Source organism: Pinus tabuliformis, chromosome J, assembly GCF_031772625.1.
Source record: "Pinus tabuliformis cultivar Carrire ecotype Pingquan chromosome J, CPIR1, whole genome shotgun sequence".
Taxonomy (NCBI): domain Eukaryota; kingdom Viridiplantae; phylum Streptophyta; class Pinopsida; order Pinales; family Pinaceae; genus Pinus; species Pinus tabuliformis.
In genome coordinates, this window is record NC_142295.1 from 1,477,840,694 (window position 1) to 1,477,865,143 (window position 24,450).

Sequence of the window (24,450 nt, forward strand, 5' to 3'; positions counted from 1 at the left end):
AACATGTTCTTGGATGATGAAATTAAAAAGTTTATGCGGTATGTTAAAGATGGCAAATATTCCTATCTCCATTTTGGTGGAATCAGAATTGGTCTTGCTCCGTTATTTAGACATGGGATAAACACTCCTTGTATTGCTGAATTATTTGATACCCGTCATCAAACATATGATAGTGCACGTATAGGAACTGTCATGGGAAATCTGTCTTCTGGATGTCAATATGGAACCATATTTCCTGATTATTCTATCAGTTTGAATGATGCCCATCTGAAAGACTGTTGGAAACTTTTAACTGGAGTTCAAGGTCTCAATATGATAGAAGATAGTGAATATCTCTCTACTATAGTTCAAGAATCTTTTCAATTAACTAATACTGCTCATCCAAAGCTGAAAGAGCCTGTTCTGAAAGATTGTGTTACAGTTGGTTTGTCAAATGCTCAAGTCGAAGGTGTTCTGTATGATCCTTCTGAATTACCAAACAACTGGTATTTCCAATATAAGTCACTGGCTGACGAAAAATCGCCTGACTCTAAGCTTAAACGAGTCTCAATTGATAATGGTCAAGTAAAGCTCATTCATGCTAAGCCCAAAATTCATAAACCAATTACCAGGCCTCGTCGCTATGTGTTCCCATTAGCACCAGTTGAAGCCTCTTATAGCCATAGTGGTTTATCTACAGTTCAAGAAAATCATACTGATACCACTGAACCACAATTGTCTCCAACTGATTTGTATATACCTGAATCCAAGCCTTTTTTACCTGTAAATAAAATGCATCGTGTGTCTCATACTAGATATCCTCCTGTTGAAGAAAGGAAATATGCCAATCATCACTTTGTCAAAGGTGGTAAATGGCCTCCTAAAACCAAATTCTACACAACTTCTTCATCCTCCAAGCAGCCAGCCACAAGAGCTGACTGTGCTCCTCTTATAGAACATAATGCACACAACACTACAGATCTAGATCATACTTACCAAATTGGTAACTATCTTACTACAAGGTGTGCACATGCAGAAGAAGTCCTAGATGATTTAGGTTGCCATAGTGAATTGATTTTGGCTAATCTCCGGCTGTTGCAAGATGAACAGCAAGCAGATAAAAACAGAAAAGAAGCCAAACAAAAAAGGAAACGAGAAAAGGAAAGGAGAGAATCCCAAGCACCAAAATTTTCTAGATCTATGGAAAGTCCAAAATTTTGGGATAAGGATGAAACCAAAGAAGGAAGTGAAGCTGAGCTAATATCTAAACTCTTAGACTACTCGGTCTAAGCTCTCTACGACTCTATCACTGCCTTTATGCCACTCCTAGTAGTGAATAAGCTGTAGTAGTTTTCTATAACCATTCCCGCTATATATGATACATAAAAAACATGTATAAAACCAGATGAATCTAATATTTTGGGAACATATAAATTCCCCAGTCAAGTGCTCAAGCTGAACAACGAATAGAATCAGCTAAGCCTATAAAATTTCAAAAGGCTAAAAGTGAAATAGCCACTCTAGAGAATGTTGCTTCTAAATTCCCTTCATTTATACACCCTTCTCTCCAGAAAGCTAATGTTTTCAATGATGTCAAAAGATACCCAAGAATCTAAGAAGATTTGTTTGCTGCAAATTCATCTGGATATGTGCCTGATTTAGATAAATCTACAAACCCAGCAGAATCTATTAGAATATGGATTGGTGCCCTTTATCAGATGCAACTTGTCTCAAAATTGGATAATATATCTATATTCTTGTTAGCAGAAAAACGGATGGCCGACATAGTTCATGATTGGTGGATGGGTGGATCGGAAGAAGAAAGAATGAATGTAGCTGCTGCAGGTCTAGCCACATTAGAAGTACTCTTGCTAACTCAGTTTGTTCCCGAACTAGCTGATGACAAGAAACAACTCATCACTGGTTTAGCAAGAATGGAACTAAAAGATCTAAAGTTTTTAGATCAATTTGGCAATGACTACATGGAAAAAATCTATACGGCTAATCTCACCAATGATGCAACTCAAAAGATTTCCTTTTTGTCTAAATTGCCTGGAAATTTAGGTGATATGATAATGAAAGATTTATAAATCCAAGGCAAAAAGGTTGATCAAACTTACTAGATAGATCTCTTGTTCAGATGCCAAGAAAGGGTCAAATATCTTTGTTGGCAAAAATAACCCAAGATTTGTCTCCTGGTTTGTCGCTCTGTGGTACCATGGACGCCATTTAAAAAGAGAAAATCTAAGAGATACAGTAAGTTTAGAACCAAGAGAGTTGCTAATCCTAGAAGAGCTTTCAGAAAATTAAAATATCTCGAAAAAAACGCTGACAGCCTAAAAGAGACAATGCTTGTTTTATATGCAAGAAAGAAGGTCACTTTGCTCACAAATGTCCCAAGATTTCTTCAAACAAATTGAAAGCCTGTATAGAAATTGAAGACTTTGTAGATAACTGGTCTATTGTTGATTCCCAAGATGAAGTGTCCGATGTATATATCTTAACTGATGCTTCCCTGTCCGATACCAAGTCTGTCCCAGATGTGAGTCAAAAAATGAATATTTGTTATTATAATGATTGTTCTGAATCAAAAGATGAACAAGAACTGCATTACAGCGATGAATACAGTTCAGATGAATACACTGATGAAACTTCAGAAGATTTTTTAGATGCCACTGTCTCTTCTACTTGTCAAGGCCCTGAGAATTCAAGCTCCGTTTTCATTTCTTCGCCTCCACAGTCCAATTTGAATTCTTTTTGTCCTTACCCTAAGACCTTTGCTTCTTCATCTTCATCACTGCCTATTTCTACCTCTGTTAGCAAAGATGAAAGGTCTTTCCTTAAAAAGATTGTTAAATCTAATAATCTCCTATATATTCCAGTTGAAGTTGTTGTAAAAGGAGATTAGATCTTTGTTGATGCTTTCATTGATACAGGTGGTTCCAATAATCTGGCTCGACCTTCATTATTTAAAGGTTTATGGAAACCTTTGCAGAATATCTTAGTTTCTGAGACCATTGGTGGCTCTGTAAATCTCACCCATTATGTTGATAATGTTTCTTTAAAGATTCGGGGAAGTATTGTCAAAATGTCTGCAATTCAACACTATGATGCCTCTGCAAGTTTGTTTCTTGGAATGCCATTTATAAATTTTGTTTTGCCTGTGACTATTAGTGAAGGCAAGATCATTTTTAATATCAAGAAAAAAGCAATAACATCCCCAAGGTTGACCTTAGCTAATTCTGAAGCCAGAAAAGAAAATAGTCAAAGGAAAGCAGGCATCAATAAAAACAAAGATGGATCTCATGACCGACAAGAAGTATTGCAGATTTATGAAAAAAGGAGTCAGCCAAAACAAAAAGCCAATAGAAACCCTGAGTGGTCTCCAGCACAAATCAGTCTTTGTGATGAATTGTTAAAATGTTGCTCTGAGAATCCTAAAGCATTCTGGAGTATAGAAAGTCCTCAACAAGAAATAATTACTCTCCATGACAACGGGGTAACTGGAAAATTAATACCCTATACTCTAGTAGATGAAAAAGAAATCAGAAAACAGATTGAAGAATTGTTGCATCTCCAGTTGATCGAACCAAGTGCTTCACATTATTCTTGTTCTGCATTTTTGGTCAGAAATCATTCTGAAATTGTCAGAGGAAAAGATAGAATGGTTATCAATTATAAGCCTCTCAATGCTATAACCAAAAGTTTTAATTATCCTCTGCCCAGACAAGAAACAATAATGCAGAAAATTCAAAATAGCAAGATCTTTAGCAAGTTTGACATGAAATCTGGTTATTATCAGATTCAAATCAAGGAAGAAGATCGTCATAAGACCGCTTTCACATGTCCTGCCGGTTTTTATCAATGGAGAGTTGTTCCATTTGGATTGAAGAATGCTCCAGCCTTCTTCCAAAGACGAATGGATCATATCTTTGGTAAATATGATTTCATTGTTGTATATATTGATGATATTTTGGTTCATAGTCCTGATCTTGAAACACATATGAAGCATTTACAGATCTTTCTTGAGGAAGCAAAAAAGCATGGTCTTGTTTTATCAGAAAAGAAGATGCTTCTTTTTCAAGATAGCATTGATTTTTTAGGTATTCATCTTAGCCATGGGAAAATTCAGATTCAGCCTCATGTTCTTACTAAATTATCTGAGTTCCTTGATCATTTGTATGATGTTAAGATGATTCAGCGTTTTCTAGGAATTTTGAATTATGTACATAAATATATTCCTAGACTTTCTGAAAAGACTGCCCCGATTCGTAAACATTTACATTCTGATTGGTCACCTAAGGCCACAAAGGCAGTCCAACTGATAAAAGCTGAATGTTAGAATCTCCCTGAACTCAAACCACCAGGTAATGGTTTCCTTATTTTACAGACTGATGCGTCTAATAATTTTTGGGCAGCAGTCCTTTTTGAACGAAAGGGAGAAGGAGAAGAAAAAGAAGAAGTGTTATGTGCATATGCCTCTGGCTAATTTTTAATTCACCAGAAGAATTATTTTCCAACAAAAAAAGGAACCCTTGCCATATTCAATGGTATACAGAAATTTGAGCTTTACTTAGCTCCCGCCGGAAAATTAATCAAAATTGATTCTATGAATTTTAAATATTTTCTATCAGCCAAGATTTCTAAACAGCTTGCACGAGGACGACTCTTGGCATGGCAAATGTGGTTTCATATGTATGATTTTGATATTGAATGGGTTTCTAGTAACTCCAAATATTTAGCTGATGCTCCTACTAGAGAAATGAACAAGGCTCATGTTCACAGAGACATTTTTGATCTTCCTAGTAAGACTCCGATGGATGACAACTTTGAAACCTTTGTCAAAAGATTCCAACTTCTTGATATTGTTCTTAATGATGTTGTTAAAGAAATTAAAAAAGTAGTTGGTCTGAGACTCAGAAGAAACCAGTGGATACAGCAATGCCAAGCTTGGCAGACTAAAAATGTTGGTATTCTGTTGGGTCTAGATGAAGATTTGGTGAAGGTATATCCTTGCCGAATATGAAAGTAAAGCTGTTTTTCAAGACTCTTGATGATTACTGGACCAAAAGCTACATTGATGAAATGATCAGAGTTTTGCAGATCTTGAATTATTATCAGATAATTGGAGGAGTTGATTTTGCTTTTGCTGTATATACTACTGCCAAGATGCTAGACTTAGAAGAGATTAATATGAATGAGAAAGTTGAAAGATTTTTAAAATCATTAAGAATTCCTGATCTTTTTCAGGTGTTGGAAGTTGCATTTCTTCAAAGTAATGACGAGAATTTTGCGAGAAAAGATTCATTTCCCCAGTACGAACTTTTTGCACCCTTTGCAGATTGGGAAATCCGAAATGGCTTATGTCAAAAGAAGATGCAAACAAGAGCTTCTAAATGTGTAGAAAGATCATTACAACATTTGAGAACTTTCTCTGCACCATGGGATTATCAAAGTATGGAATTCAGAACTCCTATAGTGCCAAATCCTTTTGCACAGGTATATGGTTCGCACAAAGTTGAGGCTTCCATGATTGCTAATAATCAAGAAGAAATCAAGAAAATTACATCGTGGCTTAAAGAATTCCATACCCTGAAGCTACCAAAAAAATTGTCATTAATCATAACATTGGAAAAGCTTCAAGGAAGATTTGGTGTTATTAAATTGTTAATTAATCAAAAGACTTTCATTACGATCAGTGTAATGTTTGGAAATTGGACTGATGATGTAGTTTGCTTGATCAATTTGTTACTATCAACTTCAACATGCTCCTCTATGATTTTTGAACTTGGGTGGCAACAACAAGAAAATATCAGCCATAATTGCAAGCTATGGGTCCAATATGCCATTGAACGATCAGTCAGTATGTTCCAAATCTTCAAGTGGGAATTATTAGATGGAGTGGAGTTGTCAGTTCAAACAATGCCCGAGTTCCGTAAAAGTAAAAAAGATTCTTTCCTTAACATAAAAATCAATCCACTTGCCTACATTAACAGATGGACTACCAGTGACAATGAATATGTTTTCCCTCAAAAAAACTCTTTATGTCACGACAGATACGATAAAGTTTGACACACGACAAACTTCACAGGCACCACTCAAAGGCAAATCTTCTACAGTCATGGCCAGCTCAAAAGGAAAAGAGAAGGTATCCGAGGAAAAGGAAACAGTGTTCGCAGACATGTACCAAGATGCTCAAGAATAGAATGACCCCACATGGGAGGACGAATATTTGCGGTGGCTGAATACTTCTTGGTTAAAGCAAAAGCTTCCATCTCAATCATCTGAAGATCATGATCCAAGATCAGATTACGACAGTGACCGAAGTCCGAAAGGTCCTTGGTAGCATCTTACTTTTTGTTAGTGCATTTGTACTCGATAATATTGGGTAGACACCGTCTCGACTAAGCAATGTCGGACAAGGACCCTCAATAATTCTCATATGCTTTTAGTTCTATATATAGTGGATTTGTGTGAGTAGTTAGGCATCAAGTGCGAATGTGTGAGTGTAAGAGTGTTTGTATTCTGAGCTCTCAGAGACCAGATACTAGAAAGCTCTACTCTTGAGGCTTAACTTGGTATGTAATATTTTGCTTGAATTAATACTGAAGCCTGCTGGGCCGCCTGTTTGAGGATAGTTTGTTCCAAGATCATCTCAAAGAAGGAGATTGTAAAGCGCGTTGAGGAAGCAAAAGGGTCGCGTGTGTCCATGTATATCTCAGGTTGATGTGAGGAAGTTTTGCTTCAGCACACCTTTCAGAGGTTCAACTAAGTTATGGAGTCCATCATCCATACGGAGTCCATCATCCATCATCTTTGGTATCGGAGTATTGTTCTAGTCCTGAGTCTATAAACTACAGATAGAGTCTAAAGCAAGCCAGGTAGCCTTCGAAAAGATTTTGTTTTACGACTGCTGAGTAGATAAACGCTTCTTTAGTCAATCTCTGGCCAATTTTATAAAACATGGCCAATCTCTTACGTTCTTTCTCTGCTATTGATCGTAAAATTATAACTGAAGTCTCTGCTCGCTCTCATGAAACTGAAGTCGAAACTACTGAAAGTCATGAAGTTTTTGAAACTCCTGAAAATTGGAATCCTCCTGCTCTTCATGTTAATAATGTCTATAAATTGCCTATGACTTTTGTTTTTAAACGAAATCCTTTTTGAAAGAGGTGGAAGTAACCATCAAAATCTCTGGTCCCTCTGTTCAAATCATTGCTCTGAACATGTTCTCGGATGATGAAATTAAAAATTTTAGGCAGCATGTTAAAGATGGCAAATATTCCTATCTCCATTTTGGTGGAATCAGAATTGGTCTTGCTCCGTTATTTAGACATGGGATAAACACTCCTTGTATTGTTGAATTATTTGATACCCGTCATCAAACATATGATAGTGCATGTATAGGAACTATCATGGGAAATCTGTCTACTGGATGTCAATATGGAACCATATTTCCTAATTATTCTATCAGTTTGAATGATGCCCATATGAAAGACTGTTGGAAACTTTTAATTGGAGTTCAAGGTCTCAATATGATAGAAGATAGTGAATATCTCTCTACTATAGTTCAAGCATCTTTTCAGTTAACTAATATTGCTCATCCAAAGCTGAAACAACATGTTCTGAAAGATTGTGTTACAGTTGGTTTGTCAAATGCTCAAGTCGAAGGTGTTCTGTATGATCCTTCTGAATTACCAAACAACTGGTATTTCCAATATAAGTCACTGGCTGATGAAAAATCGCTTGAGTCTAAGCTTAAACAAGTCTCAATTGATAATAGTCAAGTAAAGCTTATTCCTGCTAAGCCCAAAATTCATAAACCAATTACCAGGCCTCGTCGCTATGTGTTCCCATTAGCACCAGTTGAAGCCTCTTCTAGCCATAGTTGTTTATCTACAGTTGAAAAAAATCATACCGATACCACTGAACCACAATTGTCTCCAACTGATTTTTATATACCTGAATCCAAGCCTTTTTTACCTGTAAATAAAATGCATCGTGTGTCTCATACTAGATATCCTCCTGTTGAAGAATGGAAATATGCCAATCATTGCTTTGTCAAAGGTGGTAAATGGCCTCCTAAAACCAAGTTCTGCACAACTTCTTCATCCTCCAAGTAGCCAGCCACAAGAGCTGATTGTGCTCCTCTTATAGAACATAATGCACACAACACTACAGATTTAGATCAGACTTACCAAATTGGTAACTATCTTACTACATCGTGTGCACATGCAGAAGAAGTCCTAGATGATTTAGGTTACCAGAGTGAATTGATTTTGGCTAATCTCCAACTGTTGCAAGATGAACAACAAGCAGATAAAAACAGAAGAGAAGCCAAAGAAAAAAGGAAACGAGAAAAGAAAAGGAGAGAATCCCAAGCACCAAAATTTTCTAGATCTATGGAAAGTCCAAAATTTTGGGATAAGGATGAAACCCAAGAAGGAAGTGAAGTTGAGTCGAGTGCTCAAGCTGAACAGCAAATAGAATCAGCTAAGCCTATAAAATTTCAAAAGGCTAAAAGTGAAATAGCCACTCTAGAGAATGTTTCTTCTAAATTCCCTTCATTTATACATCCTTCTCTCCAGAAAGCTAATGTTTTCAATGATGTCAAAAGATACCCAAGAATCGAAGAACATTTGTTTGATGCAAATTCATCTAGATATGTGCTTGATTTAGATAAATCTACAAATCCAACAAAATCTATTAGAATATGGATTGGTGCCCTTTATCAGATGCAAGTTGTCTCAAAATTGGATAATATATCTATATTCTTGTTACCAGAAAAACGAATGGCCAACATAGTTCATGATTGTTGGATGGGTGGATCGGAAGAAGAAAGAATGAATGTAGCTGTTGTAGGTCTAGCCACATTAGAAGTACTCTTGCTAACTCAGTTTGTTCCCGAACCAGCTGATGAGAAGAAACAACTCATCACTGATTTAGCAAGAATGGAACTAAAAGATCTAAAGTTTTTATATCAATTTGGAAATGACTACATGGCAAAAATCTATAAGGCTAATCTCACCAATGATGCAACTCAAAAGATTTCCTTTTTGTCTAAATTGCCTGGAAATTTAGGTGATATGATAATGAAAGATTTATAAATCCAAGGCAAAAAGGTTGATCAAACTTACTGGATAGATCTCTTGTTCAAATGCCAAGAAAAGGTCAAATATCTTTGTTGGCAAAAACAATCCCAAGATTTGTCTCCTGGTTTAAATGTTTGTCGCTCTGTGTTACCATGGACGCCATTTAAAAAGAGAAAATCTAAGAGATACGGTAAGTTTAGAACCAAGAGAGTTGCTAATCCTAGAAGACCTTTCAGAAAATTCAAATATTTCAAAAAACGCCGACAGCCTAAAAGAGACAATGCCTATTTTATATGCAAGCAAGAAGGTCACTTTACTCGCAAATGTCCCAAGATTTCTTCAAACAAATTGAAAGATTGTATGGAAATTGAAGACTTTGTAGATAACTGGTCTATTGTTGATTCCCAAGATGAAGTGTCCGATGTATATATCTTAACTGATGCTTCCCTGTCCGATACCGAGTCTGTCCCAGATGTGAGTCAAAAAATAAATATTTGTTATTATAATGATTATTCTGAATCAAAAGATGAACAAGAACTGCATTACAGCGATGAATACAGTTCAGATGAATACAATGATGAAACTTCAGAAGATTTTTCAGACGCCATTGTCTCTTATACTTGTCAAGGCCCTGAGAATTCAAGCTCTGTTTTCATTTCTCCGCCTCCACAGTCCACTTTGAATTCTTTTTGTCCTTACCCTAAGACAGTTGCTTCTTCATCTTCATCACTGCCTATTTCTACCCCTGTTAGCAAAGATGAAAGCTCTTTCCTTAAAAATATTGTTAAATCTAATAATCTCCTATATATTCCAGTTGAAGTTTTTGTAAAAGGAGATTGGATCTATGTTGATGCTTTCATTGATACAGGTGGTTCCAATAATCTGGCTCGACCTTCATTATTTAAAGGTTTATGGAAACCTTTGCAGAATATCTTAGTTTCTGAGACCATTGGTGGCTCTGTAAATCTCACCCATTATGTTGATAATGTTTCTTTAAAAATTGGGGGGAGTATTGTCAAAATTTCTGCAATTCAACACTATGATGCCTCTGCAAGTTTGTTTCTTTTAATTCCATTTATAAATTTTGTTTTGCCTGTGACTATTAGTGGAGACAAGATCATTTGTAATATCAAGAAAAAAGCAATAGCAGTCCCAAGGTTGACCTTAGCTAATTCTAAAGCCAGACAAGAAAATAGTCAAAGGAAAGCAGGCATCAATAAAAAAAAAGATGGATCTCATGACTGGAAAGAAGTATTGTATATTTAAGAAAAAAGGAGTCAACCAAAACAAAAAGCCAATAGAAACCCTGAGTGGTCTCTAGCACAAATCAGTCTTTGTGATGAATTGTTAAAATGTTGTTCTGGGAATCCTAAAGCATTATGGAGTATAGAAAGTCCTCAACAAGAAATAATTACTCTCCATGACAACGGGGTAACCGGAAAATTAATACCCTGTACTCTATGATTGCTAATAATCAGGAAGAAATCAAGCAAATTACATCGTGGCTTAAAGAATTCCATACCCTGAAGCTACCAGAAAAATTGTCATTAATCAAAACATTGGAAAAGCTTCAAGGAAGATTTGGTGTTATTAAATTGTTAATTAATCAAAAGACTTTCATTACGATCAGTGTAATGTCTAGAAATTGGATTGATGATGTAGTTTTCCTGATCAATTTGCTACTATCAACTTCAAAATGCTCCTCTATGAGTTTTGAACTTGGGTGGAAACATCAACAAAATATCAGCCATAATTGCAAGCTATGGGTCCAATATGCCATTGAACGATCGGTCAGTATGTTCCAAATCTTCAAGTGGGAATTATTAGATGGAGTGGAGTTGTCAGTTCAAACAATGCCCGAGTTCCGTAAAAGTAAAAAAGATTCTTTCCTTAACATAGAAATCGATCCACTTGCCTATGTTAACAGATGGACTAGCGCTGACAATGAATATGTTTTCCCTCAAAAAAATCTTTATGTCACGACAGATACAATAAAGATGGACACAGGACAAACTTCACGGGCACCACTCAAAGGCGAATCTTCTACAGTCATGGCCAGCTTAAAAGGAAAAGAGAAGGTATCCGAGGAAAAGGAAACAGTGTTCGTAGACATGTACCAAGATGCTCAAGAACAGAATGACCCCACATGGGAGGACGAATATTTGAGGTGGCTGAATACTTCTTGGTTAAAGCAAAAGCTTTCGTCTAAATCCTCTGAAGATCATGATCCAGGATCAGATTACGACAATGACTGAAGTCCGAAAGGACCTTGGTAGCATCTTACTTTTTGTTAGTGCGTTTGTACTCGAGAATATCAGGTAGACACCGTCTCGGCTAAGCAATGTCGGACAAGGACCCTCAATAATTCTCATATGCTTTTAGTTATATATATAGTGGATTTGTGTGAGTAGTTAGGCATTGAGTGCGAGTGTGTGAGTGTAAGAGTGTTTGTATTCTGAGCTCTCAGAGACCAGAGACTAGAAAGCTCTACTCTTGAGGCTTAACTTGGTATGTAATATTTTGCTTGAATTAATACTGAAGCCTGCTGGGCCGCATGTCTGAGGACAGTTTGTTCCAAGATCATCTCAAAGAAGGAGATTGTAAAGTGCGTTGAGGAAGCAAAAGGGTCGCGTGTGTCCGCGTATATCTCAGGTTGATGTGAGGAAGTTCTGCTTCAGCACACCTTTCAGAGGTTCAAGTAAGTTACGGAGTCCAAAATATGATGGATGATGGACTCCGTAACTTACTTGAACCTCTGAAAGGTGTGTTGAATCATAACTTCCTCACATCAACCTGAGATATACGCGGACACACGCGACCCTTTCGCTCCCTCAATGCGCTTTACAATCTCCTTCTTTGAGATGATCTTGGAACAAACTGTCCTCAGACAGCTGGCCAGCAGGCTTCAGTATTAATTCAAGCAAAATATTACATACCAAGTTAAGCCTCAAGAGTAGAGCTTTCTAGTCTCTAGTCTCTTAGAGCTCAGAATACAAACACTCTTACACTCACACACTCCCACTCGATGCCTAACTACTCACACAAATCCACTATATTTAGAACTAAAATCATATGAGAATTATTGAGGGTCCTTGTCCGACATTGCTTAGCTGAGACGGTGTCTACCCAATATTCTCGAGTACAAACGCACTAACAAAAAGTAAGATGCTACCAAGGTCCTTTCGGACTTCGGTCACTTTCGTAATATGATCCTGGATCATGATCTTCAGATGATTGAGACGGAAGCTTTTGCTTTAACCAAGAAGTATTCAACCACCTCAAATACTCGTCCTCCCATGTGGGGTCATTATGTTCTTGAGCATCTTGGTACATGTCTACGAACACTGTTTCCTTTTCCTCCGATACCTTCTTTTTTTCTTTTGAGCTGGCCATGACTGTAGAATATTTGCCTTTGAGTTGTGCCCGTGAAGTTTGTCCTGTGTCAAAATTTATCATATCTGTCGCGACATAAAGATTTTTTGAGGGAAAACATATTCATTTGTCAGCACTAGTCCATCTGTTAACATAGGTAAGTGGATCGATTTCTATGTTAAGGAAAGAATATTTTTTACTTTTATGGAACTTGGGCATTGTTTGAACTGACAACTCCACTCCATCTAATAATTCCCACTTGAAGATTTGGAACATACTAACCGATCGTTCAATGGCATATTGGACCCATAGCTTGCAATTATGGCTGATACTTTCTTGTTGTTGCCACCCAAGTTCAAAAATCATAGAGGAGCATGTTGAACTTGATAGTAACAAATTGATCAGGCAAACTACATCATCAGTCCAATTTCCAAACATTACACTGATCGTAATGAAATTCTTTTGATTAATTAACAATTTAATAACACCAAATCTTCCTTGAAGCTTTTCCAATGTTTTGATTAATGACAATATTTCTGGTAGCTTCAGGGTATGGAATTCTTTAAGCCACGATGTAATTTTCTTGATTTCTTCTTGATTATTAGTAATCATGGAAGCCTCAACTTTGTGTGAACCATATACCTGTGCAAAAGGATTTGGCACTATAGGAGTTCTGAATTCCATACTTTGATAATTCCATGGTGCAGAGAAAGTTCTCAAATACTGTAATGATCTTTCTACACATTGAGAAGCTCTTGTTTACATCTTCTTTTGACATAAGCCATTTCGGATTTCCCAATCTGCAAAGGGTGCAAAAAGTTCGTACTGGGGAAATGAATCTGTTCCTGCAAAATTATCGTCATTGCTTTGAAGAAATGCAACTTCCAACTCCTCAAAAAGGTCAGGAATTCTTAATGATTTCAAAAATCTTTCAACTTTCTCATTCATATTAATCTCTTCTAAGTCTAACATCTTGGCAGTAGTATATACAGCAAAACCAAAATCAACTCCTCCAATTATCTGATAATAATTCAAGATCTGCAAAACTCTGATCATTTCATCAGTGTAGGTTTTGGTCCAGTAATCATCAAGAGTCTTGAAAAACATCTTTACTTTCATATTGGGTAAAGGATATACCTTCACCAAATCTTCATCTAGACCCAACAGAATACCAACATTTTTAGTCTCATGGAAGAATGATGTAATCCGTAACTTACTTGAACCTCTGAAAGGTGTGTTGAAGCAGAACTTCCTCACATCAACCTGAGATATACGCGGACACACGCGCCCTTTCGCTTCCTCAACGCGCTTTAAAATCTCCTTGTTTGAGATGATCTTGGAACAAACTGTCCTCAGACAGGCGGCTCAGCAGGCTTCAATATTAATTCAAGCAAAATATTACACACCAAGTTAAGCCTCAAAAGTAGATTTTTCTAGTCTCTGGTCTCTGAGAGCTCAAAATACAAACACTCTTACACTCACACACTCGCACTCGATGCCTAACTACTCACACAAATCCACTCTATATAGAACTAAAAGCATATGAGAATTATTGAGGGTCCTTGTCCGACATTGCTTAGCCGAGACGGTGTCTACCAAATATTCTCGAGTATAAACGCACTAACAAAAAGTAAGATGCTACCAAGGTCCTTTCGGACTTCGGTCACTGTCGTACTCTAATCCTGGATCATGACCTTCAGATGATTGAGACGGAAGCTTTTTCTTTAACCAAGAAGTATTCAGCCACCTCAAATATTCGTCCTCCCATGTGGGGTCATTCTGTTCTTGAGCATCTTGGTACTTGTCTACGAACATTGTTTCCTTTTCCTCGGATACCTTCTCTTTTCCTTTTGAGCTGGCCATGACTGTAGAAGATTCGCCTTTGAGTGGTGCCCGTGAAGTTTGTCCTGTGTCAAACATTATCGTATCTGTCGTGACATAAAGATTTTTTTGAGGGAAAACATATTCATTGTCAGCGTTAGTCCATCTGTTAACATAGGCAAGTGGATCGATTCCTATGTTAAGGAAAGAATCTTTTTTACTTTTATGGAACTCGGGCATTGTTTGAACTGACAACTCAACTCCATCTAATAATTCCCAGTTGAATATTTGGAACATACTGACCGATCGTTCAATGGCATATTGGACCCATAGCTTGCAATTATGGCTGATATTTTCTTGTTGTTGCCACCCAAGTTCAAAAATCATAGAGGAGAATGTTGAAGTTGATAGTAACAAATTGATCAGGCAAACTACATCATCAGTCCAATTTCCAGACATTACACTGATCGTAATGAAAGTCTTTTGATTAATTAACAATTTAATAACACCAAATCTTCCTTGAAGCTTTTCCAATGTTCTGATTAAAGACAATTTTTTTAGTAGCTTCAGGGTATAGAATTCTTTAAGACACGATGTAATTTTCTTGATTTCTTCTTGATTATTATCAATCATGGAAGCCTCAACTTTGTGCGAACCATATACCTATGCAAAAGGATTTGGCACTATAGGAGTTCTGAATTCCATACTTTGATAATCCCATGGTGCAGAGAAAGTTCTCAAATACTGTAATAATCTTTCTACACATTGAGAAGCTCTTGTTTGCATCTTCTTTTGACATAAGCCATTTTGGATTTCCCAATCTGCAAAGGGTGCAAAAATTTTGTATTGGGGAAATGAATCTGTTCCTGCAAAATTCTCGTCAATGCTTTAAAGAAATGCAACTTCCAACTCCTCAAAAAGATCAGGAATTCTTAATAATTTCAAAAATCTTTCAACTTTCTCATTCATATTAATCTCTTCTAAGTCTAACATCTTGGCAATAGTATATACAGCAAAATAAAAATCAACTCCTCCAATTATCTGATAATAATTCAAGATATGCAAAACTATGATCATTTCATCAGTGTAGCTTTTGTTCCAGTAATCATCAAGAGTCTTGAAAAAGAGCTTTACTTTCATATTGGGTAAAGGATATACCTTCACCAAATCTTCATCTAGACCCAACAGAATACCAACATTTTTAGTCTGCCAAGCTTGGCATTGTTGTATCCACTGGTTTCTTCTGAGTCTCGGACCAACTACTTTTTTAATTTCTTTAACAACATCATTAAGAACAATATCAAGAAGTTGGAATCTTTTGACAAAGGTTTCAAAGCTGTCATCCATCGGAGTCTTACCAGGAAGATCAAAAATGTCTCTGTGAACATGAGCCTTGTTCATTTCTCTAGTAAGAGCATCAGCTAAATAATTGGAGTTACCAGGAACCCATTCAATATCAAAATCATACATCTGAAACCACATTTGCCATGCCAAGAGTCATCCTCGTGCAAGCTGTTTAGAAATCTTGGCTGCCAGAAAATATTTAAAATTTATAGAATCAGTTCTGATTAAATTTCTGGCGGGAGCTAAGTAAAGCTCAAATTTCTGTATACCATTGAATATGGCAAGGGTTTCTTTTTCTGCTGGAAAATAATTCTTCTAGTGAATTAAAAATTCGCCAGAGGCATATGCACATAACACTTCTTCTTTTTCTTCTCCTTCTCCCTTTCGTTCAAAAAGGACTGCTGCCCAAAAATTATCAGAGGCATCAGTCTGTAAAATAAGGAAACCATTACCTGGTGGTTTGAGTTCAGGGAGATTCTAACATTCAGCTTTTATCGGTTGGACTGCCTTTGTGGCCTCAGGTGACCAACCAGAATGTAAATGTTTACGAATCGGGGCAGTCTTTTCAGAAAGTCTAGGAATATATTTATGTACATAATTCAAAATTCCTAAAAAATGTTGAATCATCTTAACATCATGCAAATGATCAGGGAACTCAGATAATTTGGTAAGAATATGAGGCTGCATCTGAATTTTCCCATGGCTAACATGAATACCTAAAAAAACAATGCTATCTTGAAAAAGAAGCATCTTCTTTTCTGATAAAACAAGACCATGCTGTTTTTCTTCCTCAAGAAAGATTTGTAAATAAGCCAGGCAGAGTTTATAAACTACAAAAAGAGTCTAAAGCAAGCCAGGCAGCCTTCGAAAAGTTTTTTTTTTACAACTGCTGAGTAGATAAACGCTTCTTTAGTCAATCTCTGGTCTAGTTTATAAAACATGGCCAATCTCTTACGTTCTTTCTCTGCCATTGATCGTAAAATTATAACTAAAGTCTCTGCTCGCTCTCATGAAACTGAAGTCGAAACTATTGAAAGTCATGAAGTTGTTGCAACTCCTTAAAATTGGAATCCTCCTGCTCTTCATGTTACTGATGTCTATAAATTGCCTATGACTTTTGTTTTTAAACGAAAATCCTTTTTGAAAGAGGTGGAAGTAACCATCAAAATCTCTGGTCCCTCTGTTCAAATCACTGCTCTGAACATGTTCTCGGATGATGAAATTAAAAAGTTTAGGCAGTATGTTAAAGATGGCAAATATTCCTATCTCCATTTTGGTGGAATTAGAATTGGTCTTGCTCCGTTATTTAGACATGGGATAAACACTCCTTGTATTGCTGAATTATTTGATACCCGTCATCAAACATATGATAGTGCACGTATAGGAACTATCATGGGAAATCTGTCTACTGGATGTCAATATGGAACCATATTTCCTAATTATTCTATCAGTTTGAATGATTCCCATCTGAAAGACTGTTGGAAACTTTTAACTGGAGTTCAAGGTCTCAATATGATAGAAGATAGTGAATATCTCTCTACTATAGTTCAAGCATCTTTTCAGTTAACTAATACTGCTCATCCAAATCTGAAATACCCTGTTCTGAAATATTGTGTTACAGTTGGTTTGTCAAATGCTCAGGTCGAAGGTGTTATGTATGATCCTTCTGAATTACCAAACAACTGGTATTTCCAATATAAGTCACTGGCTGACGCAAAATCGCCTGAGTCTAAGCTTAAACGAGTCTCAATTGATAATGGTCAGGTAAAGCTTATTCCTGCTAAGCCCAAAATTCATAAACCAATTACCAGGCCTCGTCGCTATGTGTTCCCATTAGCACCAATTGAAGCCTCTTCTAGCCATAGTGTTTTATCTACAGTTAAAGAAAATCATACTGATACCACTGAACCACAATTGTCTCCAACTGATTTGTATATACCTGAATCCAAGCCTTTTTTACCTGTAAATAAAATGCATCGTGTGTCTCATACTAGATATCCTCGTGTGTCTCAATGAGATCCCTCCCTATGATCTCCTAATGGCTCCAAGACCCACCCATCACAATAAAAAAATATTTTTAATTGCTTTCCTAGTTCATTTTCCTTTGTTGATTAAATATCCTGACTTAATTATAAATCATTATTTTAACTGTAACTAGTGGTATATTATAAGTGTAGTATATTTAATAATTCAAAAATCCCATCAGCATTTATAATAGCCTATTAGCACTATATTTAATTACTTTTATAAAGTCTAATTACTTTGTTAATAATTTATTTTGCTGGAGAAATCTCAATTATCATATAATGTCGTATTTATAAACCCATTTAATTTGTGCATGTTTGAATTTTTTTATTATGTAAGTGTAAATGCATGAAAGTATAATTGAAAACGTGTAAAAATATATTATACACCTTAGCAAAAAATTCTAACTACAAATTTTGTATATTGCATGGTCACTGGTCATTTGCATTACAAGTAGGAATTAACATTTCCCATTTGTCGTCCTACATTGCATCCCATGGCACTTTGATGTATTACTAATGTACACATTAACAAATTTGAACTTTCACTTTCATAATAAACTATACATTATAAAACACGTCAAAAAAACCCAAAATAATATATAATATATATATATATATATATATAATGAATTAAATAAAATCAAAACATCTAAACACAGATTGCATCAATATAATTTTATTTTATTTTAATCATTTAATCTTATGTCATGTATTAATTCTTTTATATTAAAAAAATACACATTAACAAATTTGATTTTTCAAATTCATAATAAACTATAAATTATAAAACACCCCAAAATAAAACCAAAAAATAAAAGCATATCGTTCAAAACTCCCCCAACATGAATGAAAAAGGACCTATCACCTCACTTAAAATCCTCATCTAGTTCTTCATAATTGCAATTATTTTGACTTTCCATTATTCATTACTAATGCGCACAACCTGCTTTCCAATGTTTTTACCTTCAAATAAACCAACCAGAGCAGCTGGTGCATTCTCCAAGCCCTCAGCAATATCTTCGAGGTAAGTTATTTTTCCTTCTTTTAGGTAACCCTTTACCTTCTCCACAAACTGAGGGTACCTCGCCCAATAATCAAGGATAACGAAGCCTTCCATCCTAAGACGCTTCGTTATCACATGCGTCAAGTTTTTAATACCTTGGCCTTCCTCCAGATTATATTGTGAGATCATCCCACAAGCAGCAATACGGCCATGGTTGTTCATATTTTCCAGAACTGCGGCAAGCATCTCACCACCCACATTCTCAAAATAGATATCAATCCCGTTGGGCAAGTACCTGGGAATAAGTGAAACAAAAATTTATCAATGTGCCTATTAGCATATGAAATCATATGTTAAAATTAAGGTTTAGTTCCGAAATCTCCTTACCAATCAGTCAATCTAAATTGATTTGAATACATCTCAATGTAAAAATACAATCATGCTACCAATCAGTCAATCTAAATTGATTTGAATACATCTAAATGTAAAAATACAATCATGCTATCCATCAACCAATCTAGATGGGTTTGAATATAATTAAAAGCAAAAATATCCACAGTTAAGAGCATATGTTTCTTCCATACATATTAGATGAGTAAGAGCATATGTTTCTTCCGTACATATTTCATGTTCAAATCGAGAGAAAAGTAGATATCAGTAAACTTTAGGCAAGAGCATATGTTTCTTCCGTGAGTAAACAGTAAACATGGGTAAGGGCATATGTTTCTTCCATACATATTAGATGGGTAAGAGCATATGTTTCTTCCGTACAGATTACATGTTCAAATCGAGAAAAAAGTAGAATATTTTTCTTCAGGAACGAAAAAGCGTAATATATTATATAAGGAGTATAATGATCAGAATACATTGCCAGACAGAAACTGCAAATGAGCTGGATAACGGACTAAAAATCCGTGACAGAAAGATCCTGATAAAGAGGATAGAGATCCTCGAAAAACATAATTCTGATGATCGTACATAAAGACAGTCATTCTCTGTAGTAGGGGCCTACCAGTAGAATATTTATATTTCAGTAAACTTTAGACATCAATTGAAGGGCTACCAAAAACATATATCCAATTTGGTGTGTAACTTAATTCTGATTTTAAAATTAAATAATTATAATTATTATTAATTAAAAATATCCGATAACAATATATAATAACAGTCTATGATGAACAACCGTCATCCAGATACACCCTTTATATTTAATTGGCTAGTTTGGCATATCACCACCCACATTCCCAAAATAGATATTAATTCCATTTGGAAAGTAATTGGAATTTAGTAAAACAATTCTTTAACAATGTCTTACATTCTCAAAATAGATATTAATTCCATTTGGAAAGTAACTAGAATTCAGCAAAACAAATCTTTAACAATGTCCTACATTCTCAAAATAGATATTAATTCCATGTGGAAAGTAACTGGAATTTAGTAAAACAAATCTTTAACAATGTCCTAATAGTGTAAGAAATTTGTATTTTCAAATTGAAATTTTATATACAAAATATTAACTAGCATATCTCAATTGGTTTGCATATATAAAAATGGAAGCATAGGATAAAAACAACAATAATGATAATTTCTGATTAACAAAAGCCTTCACCATCGAAAGCTCCTACACTCAATACATTCAATTATTATTATTATTATCCAATTTTAAGGTCACAGATGAGACCCCCTTGTTTGTAGAACAAGGGACCCACCTACACCAAATTGGTGTATGAGACCCCCTTGTTTGTAGGACAAGAGATCCACCTCAGCACATCGATTTGACTGCTAAGTCTACAAAGGCATACATACTCTACCCCTCTGGTTTTGAACCTGTGACCTCTTAGGAGGAAACATATGCTCTTAGCCATTGGGCCCCGTCAAGAAAAACAACAATAATGATTCATAATCAAAAACTCCTAAAACAACTATAATAATCTCTCGTTAACAAAAACCTTCATAGTCGAAAACTTCGCCAAAGGAAAGAAAATATATAACATGGTTATCATTCAAATGGAAGTCTAAAAAGGAAATACCGCCTAAAAGTCATCCGATTGTAATCTTTTGCATGGTCCTATGTGAAAATGAATTTTCAAAATCTGAATGATTTTAAATAAAAATAAATTCAAAAATACATGGAAAAAAACCTTCAAGATGCATAGCGCCATTTTCACACCATTATAACGTCAGTATCATTTTGAGCCATTGATAAATGCGATTTAGGTAACACGAAGACTCCACAGATGTAGAAAACAAAATGAACAGATAACCACTTTACAAACGTGACAAAACTCACTTGCCTATAAGAGGTAAAAGAATCAATAATTGCAATACCAGAACACAAATATAATCATTCTAGTAGGCTTAGTGGGGAAAACCGATGTGTCGAAGATGTATTTCACCCAATGTTGACCCAAAGTACAAAGTAAAAAGAAATGATTGGGTGCGTATATGAATTTAAAAATACAAAAGAAAAAACCAATAACATCCATAAATACATAAATTCAACTCACCATCTTTTTACATATACATTAACATCAACAATGGAATAGAGGTATATAACATCCATAAATACATAAATTCAACTCACCATCTTTTTACATATACATTAACATCAACAATGGAATAGAGGTATAATTCACAATGCACAATGTTACTTCCTATATATGTAATGCTAACACAATTCAAAATAGGAGCTTCTTTACACACACTCAGGTCTATATACACAACAACTAGGAAAACAACCATTTCCCCAACTAATTAAGACTTCAAGCCTCTTAATAAGAACTTCCCATGATAAGTTAGGAGATTTCTCTTCTTGATAATTGCTTGTGATATACTTTTACTTTTTGGATTATGATCTTCCCTTTGTTATGTTATTGTTGTGTTCTTTTCATCAAGACAATTACCAAATAAATAATAGAAGACAAGAGACAGTATGTAGGGTTGTTAGCCAAGGCCAAAACCTCACTCTTTGAGAGGAAAACCTAATCATAAATTCTTCTTATAGATCTTGAATTGACGAATACCAAGACCATGACAAAGACCCTTGACTCTAGTGTCCTCCCAAGACCAAGTCACTAACCTCTTCTTCAACGGTGTTTTCCTTCTTCTGGATCTCGGCTTCCTTTCTCTTCTCGGCCTCATCTCCTTCCCTTCTTGATCTTGGCTTCCTTTGATTCTCGGTCTCTTCTTGTAGGCTTGTACAAATAAATAATAGAAGACACGAGACACAGTATGTAGGCTTGTCAGCGAAGGCCAAAACCTCTCACTCTTTCAGAGGAAAACCCAATCAGATTTCTTCTTATAGATCTTCAATTGACGAATACCAAGACCATGGCAAAGACCCTTGACTCTAGTGTCCTCCCAAGACCAAGTCACTAACCTCTTCTTCAACGATGTTTTCCTTCTTCTAGATATCGGCTTCCTTTCTATTCTCGGCCTCAGCTCCTTCCCTTCTTGATCTCGGCTTCCTTTGATTCTCGGTCTCTTCTTGTAGGCTTGTACAAATAAATAATAGAAGACAAGAGACGCAGTATGTAGGCTTGTCAGCCAGAGCCAAAACCTCTCACTCTTTGAGAGGAAAACCCAATCAGAAATTCTTCTTATAGATCTTCAATTGACGAATACCAAGACCATGACAAAGACCCTTGACTCTAGTGTCCTCCCAAGACCAATTCACTAACCTCTTCTTCAATGATGCTTTCCTTCTTCTAGATCTCGGCTTCCTTTCTCTTCTCGGCCTCGGCTCCTTCCCTTCTTGATCTCAACTTCATTTTGTTGATTCGACGTAGCATCGGATGTGCTCTAGCCATGAAAATGGTAGAGAGGCTAAAGCACATGAGATCTCCAAGACCCAGAAATGTTTTGGACAGATTGTACCCGGTTTGGGAGATATTAAAATAATTAATATTTTTAATGGAGTTCCTAAGTCTAAACTTAGGAAAAATAAAATATTAATGTGTATTAATATAAAATTGGGTTAGAAGGCTCCAAAAGTCATGGATCAAGCCAAATCTAATCTTAGTCGTTGATTAGAGATTTAATCTCGGTCGTTGATGGACCAACGAGAAAATTATAAGAAGAGGCTTGAGGGTCAGCTGGAGAAGACACCATAATGATTAGTCATTCGATTTGCTAGAGCGGGGTTTCTAAGCAAAGTCAAGTTAGTGATCAGCAGCGAGGGCAGTGAGTACTGGACAAGAGAGGGAAAGACAGTGCCAAGAAACCAGCTTGAAGGCAAAGAGCGAGAAGCAGTAGCCAGAGCAGGCCACACAGAGCCCAGCAGAGACCGCACAGAGGCCAAAGGGACTGCATCATCCACGCAAAGAGAAGCTAGAGTGACGCAGAGGGTCCCAAAGGCTGCGCAATGCCTTAGAGCACTGACGCAGAGGTTAGAAGGGCCAGCGCAGAGCTTCAAATTCGCTGTAGAGGATTCGTGGGACAGGTTTTCTGAATACCTATTTCTGAATAGAGAGGTATTGCTGCCAGTTATTTTTCTCTGTCGGATGAGCCAGTTTGGCAACCAGTTGTACTCAAGGAAATATTGCATAATAATAGCCCTCAAAATAGCTGCACCAGTTTTCCTGCATTGGGTTTTTCCGGGGACATTTGTCTAAAAACAACGGTGTCACTTGTGTGTTTGGTTTCTTTTAGCTAATGATCTGTAGATGTTGAGACTGTATTGTGTTTATTTCGTTATTTATATGTTTTAAATAACTTGTTCAAATTTAACAAGTAGAAGAAATAAACCAGAAGAATACAAATTAAATTTCTAACGAGTAATACTTAAAAATTTCAACATGGTATCAGAGTGTGGTTGCAGATCACAAAAGAGTTGAAGGCATTAGCTAAGCAGAGCATTTGCAGCAGAATCAATTGTCCCGAGTGACAGAAGTTGATCCATGCAGAAGTAACAGAAGAAGAGTTGACACAGAGGGACTGCAGCACCAGTCCGGGCCAGAGAGAGGCTAGCGCAGAGGCTAAGGAGGGAAGAAAGAGGCTCACGCAGAGCCACGCAAAGACCAGGAGGGTTGACGCAATTGGCTAAGGGAGTTGTCTTGCCAGTGTCGAGATTGCACAGAGCCTAGAGGCTCAATCCTTCAGTTGTTGGGGCATAGGAAGCTGTGGGCAGTTTGCGGGAGCGAAGCTGGTGGGGTACCGTGGGAAAAATAGTACCTAACAGGGCAAAACCAAGGTAGAAGGAGTTGCTACCGAGGCGGATTTCTAGCCAAGGAATCTGGATCAGTGTTGCGGGTGCACAGACAATCGGAGAGGTGCGATTTGACGATTGGTAGAAGGATTTCCAAGAGGGAAATCGGGACTCAGAGGAAATCTAGCAAAGAAATTCCAGGCAAGAAGTAGAGAGACTCAGCAGGAGTCGAAGAGAGAACTTCCAGAGGGAAGTAGAGAGACTCAGAGGAGTCGACAGAAGAGTAGAGAGATGGCCATGAATGGGTTGAGGGATCAGGACAGGCTAGACGAGGCGTCCAACTTTGTGGTCTGGAAGGCCGTGATCATGTCCATTCTAGACAGACATCGCATCAAGGCCTTCGCCTTGAGAACAATGGTGATCCCAGTTGACCCGGATGATAATGAAAAGTACAAGGAGGCAATGTCCAAGGCGAAATGCATCATCCTTGATGGGGTCAAGGATCATGTGGTGCAACATATTGCTGAGAAGGAGACGGCAAAGGAAATGTGGGGCACCTTGAAGAAATTGTACCAGCATACTTCCGTGCAAAGGAAGATGTTACTTGAGAATCAATTGTGTCATACCAGATGCAGAAGGGGGAGCAGATAGATCACTTCCTCGGTC

The 24,450-nt window shown here is 36.6% G+C and overlaps 1 protein-coding gene across 2 annotated transcripts in view; it reads right to left on the reverse strand.

Annotated features, from left to right (window-relative positions):
* Positions 1 to 18,295: 18,295 nt before the first annotated feature.
* The window catches only part of LOC149232964 (2-alkenal reductase (NADP(+)-dependent)-like), a 181,081-nt gene continuing 174,926 nt past the window's right edge, over positions 18,296 to 24,450 (reverse strand). For both annotated transcript variants that reach the window (XM_089379615.1, XM_089379614.1), the window contains one exon: positions 18,296 to 18,933. In XM_089379615.1, coding sequence (XP_089235741.1) covers positions 18,555 to 18,933 — 379 coding nt within the window. In that variant the 3' untranslated portion in view covers positions 18,296 to 18,554. The remainder of the gene's footprint in view (positions 18,934 to 24,450) is intronic.